Below are 15,786 nucleotides of genomic sequence, written 5' to 3'. Positions count from 1 at the left end.
GTGACGGTGCTGACCAATTAGAATTCCTCTTGTCCGTACACTGAGGTACAGATAGGAGATTAAACCATGGGGCTTTTAAATCCCTGGACTGGTGAAGAGGCGCCCCTGTGCCTGACAGCAGAGGATTGCTGGACTCCGATACGGCCGGGGGTGTTGCTGGGGATGGGGGCTAAGTTTAAGTTCACCTTACACAGTAGATTTTCTGTATAGGTAAACTTAAAAAAAAATCAATTTACAATCAAGACTTAAGACAACCTTGACGTAAGCACGGACCGTAACGTTCGGTCAGCTTCTGCGACATTCTAACTCTAAAAGTTTGTATTAGTTTTGGATGAAGTAGGGATTGGTTAGAACCAGTTATGTGTTTTTTTTTTTTTTTTTTGTGTCCTGTTGATGAGATTTGTCATTACTTCCTATCCTGAAAACCCAACAGGAAGTGAAGGGGAATCCCCCTCTTAGCTGTGCATTGGAAGGTTTCCCCGCTATTCCTGGAAAATGTTGGCTTTCTCTTTCCCCATCACTTTCTCTACTTCCATCTCTCTAACCTTCATTGGATTAAATACAAAATACAAAAATGATCGTCCTTAATTTGTCTCCTAGGTGCCCTGGATTTCGAGCACATTGAGGAGCAGGCGGAAGGCATCTTTGGGGGAAGGTAAGGCGCGTGTTGTGGTGGGGATCCCTTCTCACCAAGAATAAAGCTCCTAGTCTGCAATTTGGGAAGTAGTGATTCTTCGATCGTTCCTTGACGGACGCAGTCCTCTGATGCATATCAGTAGGGTAATACCGCCCCCTACAGGAGTAGGACACTAGGCAGAATTTGCCTAGTGTCCTACTCCTGTAGGGGGCGAGAGAGGTATACCCTCTCTCTTCCTGCATAGGATGTCAGTATTTAATCTGCCTAGTCAGGAGTAAGGACCTCGTTCCTTGCTGGGACCTCTGGTCCTGGCATAAGTATTTATTTTTTTATGTAGATTTTATTTTTGTTCTGCTGTTCCCACCCCTCATTTTGGCACTGCTTTGGGACGTCCCTACTGTTATGAATCAGAGAACTGCGTCCGTCAATGAACGATAGAGAACTGGATTTTTGACTTACCGTAAAATCCTTTTCTCTTAGGTTCATTGACGGACGCAGTACCCGCCCCTCTTTTTTGATTGGGTTGGTTTGTTTTTCTCTGACACTGCTTTGATGCAAAACTGACATCCTATGCAGTAAGAGAGCGAGGGTGTACCCCCAGGGACCGCACATAGGCATAGCCAGAAACTATTTCTGCCTAGTGTCCTACTCCTGTAGGGGGCGGTATAACCCTACTGATATACATCAGAGGACTGCGTCCATCAATGAACCTGAGAGAAAAGGATTTTACGGATTTTACGCTAAGTCAAAAATCCAGTTTTTGTTTTTTTTCCAGAATGTTAATGTAATGCTTATGTGACTGTGACATCGGCTATATTGAATAATTAGTATTGAAGTTCAGCGTGTAGAGCCATTGGATGAAGATTTAGGAATTCCTGGTTTCCTGGCTCAATAAAAAATTGGGCCCAAGTGAATGAATTCCATGCCAGAACGGATTGGCTGCTGCTGTAGTTTGCTGTAGTAGTTGTGCTATGTACAGGAAGCAGCGCTGTGTTCCAGCAGCAGTACCGGCGACTTCCATTCTACTCCTGGATATTTTGGCTGTACCTCATCTCCACCATTTAGGAGAAGCCTTGTATTTTTTCAGTGAATACAAGTTGTCCTCTGGACAGGGTAGGGATCTTGCAATCTGCTCCCCTCAACCAATCAGAAGTTGCCTTGTGGTCACTGAAAAAATACAAGGCTTCTCCAAAATGGTGGATACAGCGGACGCTCGATCTATATCCAGGAGTACTTAATGGAGGAGACGCAGGCAACCCTCTGTATATTCTGGAGTAGAGGGGAAGCTGCTGGAACTCAGGGTTGTATACTGTACATAGCACAGACTAAGCCGAGGGGAAGCTGCCGGATCCCAGGGTTGTATACTGTACATAGCACAGACTAAGCAGAGGGGAAGCTGCCGGATCCCAGGGCTGTATACTGTACATGGCACAGACTAAGCCGAGGGGAAACTGCCGGATCCCAGGGTTGTATACTGTACATGGCACAGACTAAGCCGAGGAGAAGCTACCAGATCCCAGGGCTGTATACTGTACATGGCACAGACTAAGCCGAGGGGAAACTGCCGGATCCCAGGGTTGTATACTGTACATGGCACAGACTAAGCCGAGGAGAAGCTACCAGATCCCAGGGCTGTATACTATACATAGCACAGACTAAGCAGAAGGGAAGCTGCCGGAACTCAGGGCTGTATACTGTACATAGCACAGACTAAGCAGAGGGGAAACTGCCGGATCCCAGGGTTGTATACTGTACATGGCACAGACTAAGCCGAGGAGAAGCTACCAGATCCCAGGGCTGTATACTATACATAGCACAGACTAAGCAGAGGGGAAGCTGCCGGATCCCAGGGCTGTATACTGTACATGGCACAGACTAAGCCGAGGGGAAACTGCCGGATCCCAGGGTTGTATACTGTACATGGCACAGACTAAGCCGAGGAGAAGCTACCAGATCCCAGGGCTGTATACTATACATAGCACAGACTAAGCAGAGGGGAAGCTGCCGGATCCCAGGGCTGTATACTGTACATAGCACAGACTAAGCCGAGGGGAAGCTACCAGATCCCAGGGCTGTATACTGTACATAGCACAGACTAAGCCGAGGGGAAGCTACCAGATCCCAGGGCTGTATACTGTACATAGCACAGACTAAGCAGAGGGGAAGCTACCAGATCCCAGGGCTGTATACTATACATAGCACAGACTAAGCAGAGGGGAGACTGCCGGATCCCAGGGCTGTATACTGTACATAGCACAGACTAAGCCGAGGGGAAGCTACCAGATCCCAGGGCTGTATACTATACATAGCACAGACTAAGCAGAGGGGAGACTGCCGGATCCCAGGGCTGTATACTGTACATAGCACAGACTAAGCAGAGGGGAAGCTGCCGGATCCCAGGGCTGTATACTGTACATAGCACAGACTAAGCAGAAGGGAAGCTGCCGGAACTCAGGGCTGTATACTGTACATAGCACAGACTAAGCAGAGGGGAAACTGCCGGATCCCAGGGTTGTATACTGTACATGGCACAGACTAAGCCGAGGAGAAGCTACCAGATCCCAGGGCTGTATACTATACATAGCACAGACTAAGCAGAGGGGAAGCTGCCGGATCCCAGGGCTGTATACTGTACATGGCACAGACTAAGCAGAGGGGAAACTGCCGGATCCCAGGGTTGTATACTGTACATGGCACAGACTAAGCCGAGGAGAAGCTACCAGATCCCAGGGCTGTATACTATACATAGCACAGACTAAGCAGAGGGGAAGCTGCCGGATCCCAGGGCTGTATACTGTACATAGCACAGACTAAGCCGAGGGGAAGCTACCAGATCCCAGGGCTGTATACTGTACATAGCACAGACTAAGCCGAGGGGAAGCTACCAGATCCCAGGGCTGTATACTGTACATAGCACAGACTAAGCAGAGGGGAAGCTACCAGATCCCAGGGCTGTATACTATACATAGCACAGACTAAGCAGAGGGGAGACTGCCGGATCCCAGGGCTGTATACTGTACATAGCACAGACTAAGCCGAGGGGAAGCTACCAGATCCCAGGGCTGTATACTATACATAGCACAGACTAAGCAGAGGGGAGACTGCCGGATCCCAGGGTTGTATACTGTACATAGCACAGACTAAGCAGAGGGGAAGCTGCCGGATCCCAGGGCTGTATACTGTACATAGCACAGACTAAGCAGAGGGGAAGCTGCTGGATCCCAGGGTTGTATACTGTACATAGCACAGACTAAGCCGAGGAGAAGCTACCAGATCCCAGGGCTGTATTCTATACATAGCACAGACTAAGCAGAGGGGAGACTGCCGGATCCCAGGGCTGTATACTGTACATAGCACAGGCTAAGCCGAGGGGAAGCTGCCAGATCCCAGGGCTGTATACTGTACATAGCACAGACTAAGCAGAGGGGAAGCTGCCAGATCCCAGGGCTGTATACTGTACATAGCACAGACTAAGCAGAGGGGAAGCTGCCGGATCCCAGGGCTGTATACTATACATAGCACAGACTAAGCAAAGGGGAAAGTGCCGGATCCCAGGGCTGTATACTGTACATAGCACAGACTAAACCTAGGGGAAGCTGCCGGATCCCAGGGTTGTATACTGTACATAGCACAGACTAAGCAGAGGGGAAGCTGCTGAATCCCAGGGCTGTATACTGTACATAGCACAGACTAAGCAGAGGGGAAGCTGCCGGATCCCAGGGCTGTATACTATACATAGCACAGACTAAGCAAAGGGGAAAGTGCCGGATCCCAGGGCTGTATACTGTACATAGCACAGACTAAACCTAGGGGAAGCTGCCGGATCCCAGGGTTGTATACTGTACATAGCACAGACTAAGCAGAGGGGAAGCTGCTGAATCCCAGGGCTGTATACTGTACATAGCACAGACTAAGCAGAGGGGAAGCTGCCAGATCCCAGGGCTGTATACTGTACATAGCACAGACTAAGCAGAGGGGAAGCTGCCAGATCCCAGGGCTGTATACTGTACATAGCACAGACTAAGCAGAGGGGAAGCTGCCGGATCCCAGGGCTGTATACTATACATAGCACAGACTAAGCAAAGGGGAAAGTGCCGGATCCCAGGGCTGTATACTGTACATAGCACAGACTAAACCTAGGGGAAGCTGCCGGATCCCAGGGTTGTATACTGTACATAGCACAGACTAAGCAGAGGGGAAGCTGCTGAATCCCAGGGCTGTATACTGTACATAGCACAGACTAAGCAGAGGGGAAGCTGCCGGATCCCAGGGCTGTATACTGTACATAGCACAGACTAAGCAGAGGGGAAGCTGCCGGATCCCAGGGCTGTATACTGTACATAGCACACACTAAGCCGAGGGGAAGCTGCCGGATCCCAGGGTTGTATACTGTACATAGCACAGACTAAACCTAGGGGAAGCTGCTGGATCCCAGGGCTGTATACTGTACATAGCACAGACTAAGCCGAGGGGAAACTGCCGGATCCCAGGGTTGTATACTGTACATGGCACAGACTAAGCCGAGGAGAAGCTACCAGATCCCAGGGCTGTATACTATACATAGCACAGACTAAGCAGAGGGGAAGCTGCCGGATCCCAGGGCTGTATACTGTACATAGCACAGACTAAGCCGAGGGGAAGCTACCAGATCCCAGGGCTGTATACTGTACATAGCACAGACTAAGCAGAGGGGAAACTGCCGGATCCCTGGGCTGTATACTGTACATAGCACAGACTAAGCAGAGGGGAAGCTACCAGATCCCAGGGCTGTATACTATACATAGCACAGACTAAGCAGAGGGGAGACTGCCGGATCCCAGGGCTGTATACTGTACATAGCACAGACTAAGCCGAGGGGAAGCTACCAGATCCCAGGGCTGTATACTATACATAGCACAGACTAAGCAGAGGGGAGACTGCCGGATCCCAGGGCTGTATACTGTACATAGCACAGACTAAGCAGAGGGGAAGCTGCCGGATCCCAGGGCTGTATACTGTACATAGCACAGACTAAGCAGAGGGGAAGCTGCCGGATCCCAGGGCTGTATACTGTACATAGCACAGACTAAGCAGAGGGGAGGCTGCCGGATCCCAGGGCTGTATACTGTACATAGCACAGACTAAGCAGAGGGGAAGCTGCCGGATCCCCGGGCTGTATACTATACATAGCACAGACTAAGCAGAGGGGAAGCTGCTGGATCCCAGGGCTGTATACTATACATAGCACAGACTAAGCAAAGGGGAAAGTGCCGGATCCCAGGGCTGTATACTGTACATAGCACAGACTAAGCAGAGGGGAAGCTGCTGGATCCCAGGGCTGTATACTGTACATAGCACAGACTAAGCAGCAGGCAGTCCATTCTAGCATACAGATAATGTTTTGTTCCAAGTTGGCCCCAACAAATTATTTACCGTGCCAGGAAACCTTTAATTCTCTTTTAAATTGACAAAGCAACTGTTTATCAACTGCTAATTAATCGGCAAAGGCCCAGCGAATGCAGAAATGAATGGAAAATTAGGCCTTTAACACATTCTAACACAAATCCTATTTTGGATGTTAATATTATTTAAAATCACTCAGGATTGCAATATGGAAGCTGCCATTGCCCCTGGTGAACAAGCTGTTCATCCTTTTATTTGAATTTAAAAAAAAAAAAAAGTATATTGAAGATTTATTTAGGCAAACAAACAAAAATCTCCACTTTAAAGTGATTGTAAAAGCTATTTTTATTTTTAAATAACACATAGCTGCTCTGTAATGGTTTTGCAGAGAGCAGCCTCTTGCAAAAAATAAAGAATTTAATCATATTTGGTTAGACCTCATAGTTGGTCCAGGTCAGTCTTATACCAGATATTGATCAATGATGATTAGATGGGTCTACAATTCCGGCTCCCATGTTTCCATCTTGAAAGATTCCTCTTTGCTTTCTTTCTCCTCAAGCCTGTAATATTGGTTTTGTTTAATCCAAAAACGATTGTATCAGAAGAGTTCCTTTGTAACATTGCATCATCCTAGACTGCGATCGGGAAGTCTCTCGGGTTTCCAGGCCTTCAGACTGACTTTTGCCCTTTTCCTCCCAGTGAAGAGAACACCCCGTTGGATTTGGACGATGATGGCGGTCGCACCTTTCTCCGTGTCCTTCTCCACCTCACCATGCACGATTACCCCCCTCTGGTGTCCGGAGCCCTGCAGCTGCTCTTCCGCCATTTCAGCCAAAGGCAGGAGGTGCTCCAGGCCTTCAAACAGGTCTGTGGACAACCATCGACCACCTTGTTGTAGATGAAGGTCTGTAAATGTCTTCTGACCGATGTCCTCTTCCCATAGGTTCAGCTGTTGGTGACCAGCCAGGATGTGGATAACTACAAACAGATCAAGCAGGATTTGGACCAGTTGAGGTCTATTGTGGAGAAGTCGGAGCTGTGGGTCTACAAAGGGTCGGGGCCGGAGGAGACTCCAGAACAGACGAAGGGGACAGCGGGCACCAAAGAGGCAAGTTTACCTTCAAGTCTTCTCACACCTTAAAGCAGAACTCCAGGAAGTATTTTTATGTAAAGTAGGGGAAGAGCTTATAATTTAATTTTTGGTTTGTGACCCAATCGGGACACTTTTTTCTTAGTCCCTGCCTGTCCCGGAAATGGGGGAGTAGTTATGGGTACAGGAAGTCACCCAACCCTTCCTCACTCAGCTAAAACTTGGAACTCTCATCCAAAGACTGCCTGCATAGAGGGGCCAACATGGGGCCCTCGTGCATCCAAACTTAAAAAAAATATTTTTGACTGAAAACGCATGTCTACATCTTGAATTCGGTACAGACCTGATATCCACAATTGACAATCTGCCCTTGTTAAATTACGCTTCCTTCTACAAATTAGAAACCAGAAGCAAAAATCTTCCTTTTTGATACACCGCTGTTGAAATAAGAAATAATATCCACACAGGGAGTGCATGGTTTTCAATGGTTTTGCATTACGTTGAGAGAAGGAGCAGACGAGCACCGTGTAATACTGGAAAGAAGGAAGCAGCGCCTGCATAGATAACATAACGTGTGTGTGAGATGGATAGATCCCTCTATCTCTAATTTATATTTTATTTTTTACATCCTAATCCTAAAATAAGTGCATTTCCTTTTTGATTGAATCTCAGCTTTTCTGCCTTTGTAGGAAGGATCAGGGAAGCCGAAGAAAGCGGAGAGCACAAGCAGCTATAACTACCGAGTGGTTCGAGAGGTGCGTATGCCTCCTACTGGAGGGTATATTCCGTATTCTGTGCATTGCAGGGGTCTTGAATTAAAATCCACTGGGGTCCAGTTTGTAAAATGTTCCTATGGCAGAGGTCAGAATCTCATGTTTGCACTGGAATACATCACAGTTCCCCCCTGTACATCACTGTCCTCAGCACCCCCTTATCAGAGCACCTTCTTAACATCCCAGCGCCCCTTTAACATCACAGCCCCTCTTTTACAGCACAGTTCCCCTGTACATCACTGTCCTCAGCACCCCCTTAACATCACAGCGCCCCCTTAACGGCACAGTCCCTCCTGTACATCCCTGTCCTCAGCACCCCCTTAACATCAGAGCACCCCTTTAACATCACAGCGCCCCTTTAACATCACAGCCCCCCTTTAACATCACAGCCCCCCTTTAACATCACAGCCCCCCTTTAACATCACAGCCCCCCTTTAACTGCACAGCCCCCCTTTAACTGCACAGCCCCCCTTTAACTGCACAGCCCCCCTTTAACTGCACAGCCCCCCTTTAACTGCACAGCCCCCCTTTAACTGCACAGCCCCCCTTTAACTGCACAGCCCCCCTTTAACTGCACAGCCCCCCTTTAACTGCACAGCCCCCCTTTAACTGCACAGTTCCCCTGTACATCACTGTCAGCGCCCCCTTAACATCACAGCCCCTCCTGTACATCCCTGTCCTCAGTACCCCCCTTAACATCACAGCCCCTCTTTTACAGCACAGTCCCCCCTTTACATCCCTGTCCTCAGCACCCCCTTCACAGCTCTCTCTCTCTCCCTCTCTCTCTCTCCCTCCCTCTCTCCCTCCCTCCTATAATCCTCAAAGCAGGCGGGAGGTGCTTCATATCAGGACAGAGGGTGGGAGCTGTCCAACTTATTACATTACCAAGCCGGTGATTACCGAATCCCACCCCCGTCCCAATATGCTGCACCTCAAGCCTCGCCCACTGCGATGATGGCGGCAGCTGGGCAGGCGACCAGAGAGCACCCATGCTGATAAGTGGCACGGCCGCAATCCGGACATGACTGTCACTCGGTCCGGACCGCGGTCAGCCATTTAGTGAACCCTGGTGGGTTGTCTTATTCCCCCCTCCTGTTTTTTCTCCTGTAGATCCTTCTGAGGCTCAGTAAGCTCTGTGTGCAGGAAAACACGTCCGGGCGCAGAAACCGCAAGCAGCAACAACGCCTACTGCGGAACATGGGGGCGCACGCGGTGGTGCTGGAGCTGCTGCAGATACCCTATGAGAAGGTGAAGGTTTACTCTGATTTTTTTACTGCTGCTATTGGTCAGAAATGGTTAATTGGAGAGTGAAGGTTTTTAGGTTTTTTCCCCGTGTTGCCATGCGTATGTGTGTAGGGCAGAGCACCGGTGACCCTATAAGCCCTTTTCCATGTCATTTTTTAAAAAAAATTGCCCGGCATCGTATTTATAAAAATGCTCCTCGCTGCAATACTCATCTCCTCTGCAGGGCTTCCCCCCCCCCCCCCTCTGTGATCCGTCTCTGCTCCTCTCACACCCAATCATTGTCATCCATCCAGTCTCATCTCCCAGGAGAATGGCACTGAGGCCCCTCCCCTCCATGGGCACTGCTCACTTTTTGCATTTAGGACCCAAACAAAGAAAAAGCACCTGTGCCCCCCTTAACTGGATGGGGTAGAATTGGGGTGAAAGAGTATATGGGGTGGAGAAAAGGGAAGGAGAATATACAGGAGCATCTCCTAAAATTAGAATATCATTAAAAAGTTAATTTATTTCAGTAATTAAATTCAAAATGTGAAACTCCTATATTTTCTATAGATGTCACACAGAGTGATATTTCTTTTAATTTTGATGATTATGGCTTCCAGCGAGTGACACCCCAAAATTCACCATCTCAGAAAATTAGAATATTACATACGACCAATAAAAAAAAAAGACTTAATACAGAAATGTTGGCTTAGTGAAAAGTCTGTCCAAGTGATGATTTGGGGAGTCATCTGCTGGTGTTGGTCCACCAAAGTCAGCTCCGCCCTCTAGCAGGAAATTCTAGAGCTCTTCATGCTTCCCTCTGCTGACCAGCTTTATGGAGATGCTGATTTCATTTTCCAGCAGGACTTGGCACCGCCCACACTGCCAAACCTACCAATACCTGGTCACATGATCATGGGATCACTGTGCTTGATTGGCCAGGAAACTGGCCTGACCTAAACCCCATAAAGGATCTGTGGGGGGTGTCAGGAGGAAGATGAGAGACACCAGACCCCACAATGCAGAGGAGCTGAAGGCCGCTATCAAAGCAACCTGAGCTTCCATAACACCTCAGCAGTGCCACAGGCTGATCCCCTCCACGCCACGCTGCATTGATGCAGTAATTCATGCAGAAGGAGCCCCGACCAAGTACTGAGTGCATCCTATACTGTACATGGACAGACTTCTCCCCCTATACTGTACATGGACAGACTTCTCCCCCTATACTGTACATGGACAGACTTCTCCCCCTATACTGTACATGGACAGACTTCTCCCCCTATACTGTACATGGAGAGACTTCTCCCCCCCTATACTGTACATGGACAGACTTCTCCTCCTATACTGTACATGGACAGACTTCTCCTCCTATACTGTACATGGACAGACTCCTCCTATACTGTACATGGACAGACTTCTCATCCTATACTGTACATGGACAGACTTCTCATCCTATACTGTACATGGACAGACTTCTCATCCTATACTGTACATGGACAGACTTCTCCCCCTATACTGTACATGGACAGACTTCTCCTATACTGTACATGGACAGACTTCTCCTCCTATACTGTACATGGACAGACTTCTCCTCCTATACTGTACATGGACAGACTTCTCCTCCTATACTGTACATGGACAGACTTCTCCTCCTATACTGTACATGGACAGACTTCTCCTCCTATACTGTACATGGACAGACTTCTCCTATACTGTACATGGACAGACTTCTCCTCCTATACTGTACATGGACAGACTTCTCCCCCTATACTGTACATGGACAGACTTCTCCTCCTATACTGTACATGGACAGACTTCTCATCCTATACTGTACATGGACAGACTTCTCCCTCTATACTGTACATGGACAGACTTCTCCTCCTATACTGTACATGGACAGACTTCTCCCCCCTATACTGTACATGGACAGACTTCTCCCCCTATACTGTACATGGACAGACTTCTCCCCTTATACTGTACATGGACAGACTTCTCCCCCCCTATACTGTACATGGACAGACTTCTCCCCCCCCTATACTGTACATGGACAGACTTCCCCCCCTATACTGTACATGGACAGACTTCCCCCCCCTATACTGTACATGGACAGACTTCCCATCCTATACTGTACATGGACAGACTTCCCATCCTATACTGTACATGGACAGACTTCTCCCCCCTATACTGTACATGGACAGACTTCTCCTATACTGTACATGGACAGACTTCTCACCCTATACTGTACATGGACAGACTTCTCCCTCTATACTGTACATGGACAGACTTCTCCTCCTATACTGTACATGGACAGACTTCTCCCCCCTATACTGTACATGGACAGACCTCTCCTCCTATACTGTACATGGACAGACTTCTCATCCTATACTGTACATGGACAGACTTCTCCTCCTATACTGTACATGGACAGACTTCTCCTCCTATACTGTACATGGACAGACTTCTCATCCTATACTGTACATGGACAGACTTCTCATCCTATACTGTACATGGACAGACTTCCCATCCTATACTGTACATGGACAGACTTCTCCTCCTATACTGTACATGGACAGACTTCTCCTCCTATACTGTACATGGACAGACTTCTCCTCCTATACTGTACATGGACAGACTTCTCCTCCTATACTGTACATGGACAGACTTCTCCTCCTATACTGTACATGGACAGACTTCTCCTCCTATACTGTACATGGACAGACTTCTCCTCCTATACTGTACATGGACAGACTTCTCCTCCTATACTGTACATGGACAGACTTCTCCTCCTATACTGTACATGGACAGACTTCTCCCCCTATACTGTACATGGACAGACTTCTCCCCCTATACTGTACATGGACAGACTTCTCCCCCTATACTGTACATGGACAGACTTCTCCCCCTATACTGTACATGGACAGACTTCTCCCCCTATACTGTACATGGACAGACTTCTCCCCCTATACTGTACATGGACAGACTTCTCCTCCTATAGTGTACATGGACAGACTTCTCACCCTATACTGTACATGGACAGACTTCTCACCCTATACTGTACATGGACAGACTTCTCACCCTATACTGTACATGGACAGACTTCTCCCCCTATACTGTACATGGACAGACTTCTCCTCCTATACTGTACATGGACAGACTTCTCCTCCTATACTGTACATGGACAGACTTCTCCTCCTATACTGTACATGGACAGACTTCTCCTCCTATACTGTACATGGACAGACTTCTCCTCCTATACCGTACATGGACAGACTTCTCCTCCTATACCGTACATGGACAGACTTCTCCTCCTATACCGTACATGGACAGACTTCTCCTCCTATAGTGTACATGGACAGACTTCTCCCCCTATACTGTACATGGACAGACTTCTCCCCCTATACTGTACATGGACAGACTTCTCCCCCTATAGTGTACATGGACAGACTTCTCCCCCTATACTGTACATGGACAGACTTCTCATCCTATACTGTACATGGACAGACTTCTCATCCTATACTGTACATGGACAGACTTCTCCTATACTGTACATGGACAGACTTCTCCTATACTGTACATGGACAGACTTCTCCTCCTATACTGTACATGGACAGACTTCTCCTCCTATACTGTACATGGACAGACTTCTCATCCTATACTGTACATGGACAGACTTCTCCTCCTATACTGTACATGGACAGACTTCTCCTCCTATAGTGTACATGGACAGACTTCTCCCCCCTATACTGTACATGGACAGACTTCTCCCCCTATACTGTACATGGACAGACTTCTCCCCCTATAGTGTACATGGACAGACTTCTCCCCCTATACTGTACATGGACAGACTTCTCATCCTATACTGTACATGGACAGACTTCTCATCCTATACTGTACATGGACAGACTTCTCCTATACTGTACATGGACAGACTTCTCCCCCTATACTGTACATGGACAGACTTCTCATCCTATACTGTACATGGACAGACTTCTCCTCCTATACTGTACATGGACAGACTTCTCCTCCTATAGTGTACATGGACAGACTTCTCCCCCCTATACTGTACATGGACAGACTTCTCCCCCTATACTGTACATGGACAGACTTCTCACTGAGACATTTCTGTATTATAAATCCTTTTTTTATTGGTCCTATGTAATATTCTAATTTTCTGAGATGGTGAATTTTGGGGTGTCACTCGCTGGAAGCCAAAATCATCAAAATTAAAGGAAATGTGTGAAATCTCTCTCTGTGTAACATCTATAGAAAATATAGGAGGTCACCTTTCTGAAATGAATTAACTTTTTGATGATATTCTAATTGTATGAGACACTCCTGTGTGTGTGTGTGTGTGTGTGTGTGTGTGTGTGTGTGGGGGGGGGGGATGGTATATTTGGTAAAGGAAATGGGAGGAGAATAGTGTGTGGGATGGAGGAAAAGGGAGGAAAATACATGTGGGGGGGGGGGGGGAGAGTAGTATATAGGGTGGAGGGGGTGGGGTGAGAATAGTATATGGGGTGGAGGAAAGGGGAGGGGCATACATGTTGGGGTGGAGGAAAGAGTAGGAAAATATGTTTGGGGAGGAAGAAGAGTATATGGAGCGGGGAGTGAAGGAAAGGAAAATGTATTGGATGGGGGGGGGGGGGGTGGGAGAAAGGGCGAGAGTATATTGGGGGGGGGATAAGAAAAGGGAAGGGGAATAGAGTATATGGAGTGGGGGGGGGGTAGAGAAAATGGAAAGGGTATTTGGAGGGGAGGGGGGTATATGAGAGGGGCACTCAATTACCCTGCATGGTAACATTGTTATTTCATTGACTTCCATTAATGCTCTCTTTGGGTCTCTCCAGTCTGAGGACACGCGCATGCAGGAGATAATGCGGATCGCTCATGAATTCCTGCAGAACTTCTGTGCCGGAAACCAGCAGAACCAGGCTCTGCTCCACAAACACATCAACCTCTTCCTGACCCCTGGGGTGAGTGCCGGGACCAGCCAATCAGCAGATAGAACATTTCCCCACAATCGCAGTACAGCTCAGTATAAAGATCCAAGTGAGTAAGAGCAGCCAATGGCGGGCAAGGAAGAGTGGAAGTCACTTTGCTCAGGTTGTGCCACCAATGATACAATGTAACAGATTTAGGAGGTAAGAGGAGGGAGGGGCTGAAGGTTTAAGTTATGTGGTCAACCTCTTATATGCAAGGAGGGAATGCTTAGTTTTTGGGTTACATGCACCTTGTTCATTCTGTGTTTGGTTCTCTTGGAATACACACAAGAAGATCGGTTCCTTCCCAGGAATACCAATCTGCCTGACATGATCTCTTGGATAGCAAAGGTGGTAAATCTGTTTTAAAGGAGAATTTCCAGCCGGTGTCCTCAGCCATGCCGGTTGGATGATACCAATGTGTGTGTCTCGTAGATTCTAGAAGCGGTCACTATGCAGCATATCTTCAAAGACAACTTCCAGCTATGCAGCGAAATAAATGAGCGCGTCGTCCAACACTTCGCTCACTGCATCGAGACGCACGGTCGCAGCGTGCAGTACATCAAGTTCTTACAGACCATCGTGAAGGCCGAGGGTCGCTTCATCAAGAAGTGCCAGGACATCGTCATGGCGGAGGTAAGAGCGCAGAGAAGCGTGATATACAATGTGTTCATCCTGTGTATTCGATGTGGGGGGGGGGTTGTTTCTACATTTTCATACAGACCACCCCAGATAACGCCTTCTGTGCCAATATGCAGCACCCCCCACCCTGCTTGCTGAAAAAAAAGATGGCGGCCGGGTGTGAGACCAGTGAAAGAACACCCAGGCTGATAAGTGTACAGCTGTGGTCCAGACAGGACTGTCACTTGGTCCGTGTCCGGACCGCGGTCCACCATTTAGTGAACCCTAGATGATGCTGGACATCCTCCAGCCAGGAAATGAGGCGGGTTCTATCTGACTTTTGTATGTGTGATACTTTAATATGCGCCTTTATTTGTAACCGCCTCCCCCTTCTTCCTGTGCTCCATCTTTGAACCCCCCCCCTCTGCAGCTTGTGAACTCCGGAGAGGATGTCCTCGTCTTCTACAATGACCGGGCCTCCTTTCAGACCCTGGTGCAGATGATGCGTTCGGAGCGGGAGCGGATGGATGAGAACAGCCCCCTCATGTATCACATCCACCTGGTGGAGCTGCTGGCAGTTTGCACCGAGGGGAAGAACGTTTACACCGAGATCAAGTGCAACTCGCTGCTTCCGCTGGACGACATTGTGCGTGTGGTGACACACGAGGATTGCATCCCAGAGGTGACACAACTCACAATTCTAACCAATTTCTGACTTTTGGAAATGCATTTGACATCTTGTCTGAGTGGGGGGGGGGGGGGGGCATTCAGAGTGTCATTTATGTTATTAAACCCCCAGAGCCATATGATAAGTTCGGAGTCGCAGTCCCTGTACTGCATTACCGAACAGCATGAGATGACACAATCTTGTAAATCTTAGTTCCCTGGCAGCTTTATGGTTAAAACGTACAGTCTGATCCCTGAGGGAGGGGAGACTGAGGAAATGCTTCCTCCATCCACAAGGTTACAATGTACAGTCAGATCAATGCGGAAGGGGAGACTAACAGTGGCGGCCAGTGCTCCATGGGCCGGGGGGGCGGAAGACGGACCACACCAGCTCCAGCCTGCACACCATAC

General features: G+C 48.3%; 1 protein-coding gene across 1 annotated transcript in view; it reads left to right on the top strand.

Moving 5' to 3' along the window:
- The window catches only part of ITPR1 (inositol 1,4,5-trisphosphate receptor type 1), a 163,441-nt gene that overhangs the window by 58,577 nt on the left and 89,078 nt on the right, over positions 1–15,786 (top strand). The window contains exons 22-29 of the mRNA XM_082266152.1: positions 601–655; positions 6,719–6,884; positions 6,963–7,131; positions 7,803–7,864; positions 8,993–9,130; positions 13,957–14,082; positions 14,524–14,724; positions 15,140–15,391. Of these exons, the coding sequence (XP_082122278.1) occupies positions 601–655; positions 6,719–6,884; positions 6,963–7,131; positions 7,803–7,864; positions 8,993–9,130; positions 13,957–14,082; positions 14,524–14,724; positions 15,140–15,391 (1,169 nt within the window). The remainder of the gene's footprint in view (positions 1–600; positions 656–6,718; positions 6,885–6,962; positions 7,132–7,802; positions 7,865–8,992; positions 9,131–13,956; positions 14,083–14,523; positions 14,725–15,139; positions 15,392–15,786) is intronic.

This window comes from Pelophylax lessonae (assembly GCF_965119305.1).
Source record: "Pelophylax lessonae genome assembly, chromosome: 8".
Lineage (NCBI taxonomy): Eukaryota > Metazoa > Chordata > Amphibia > Anura > Ranidae > Pelophylax > Pelophylax lessonae.
This window is presented reverse-complemented; position numbering and strand designations above follow the sequence as displayed.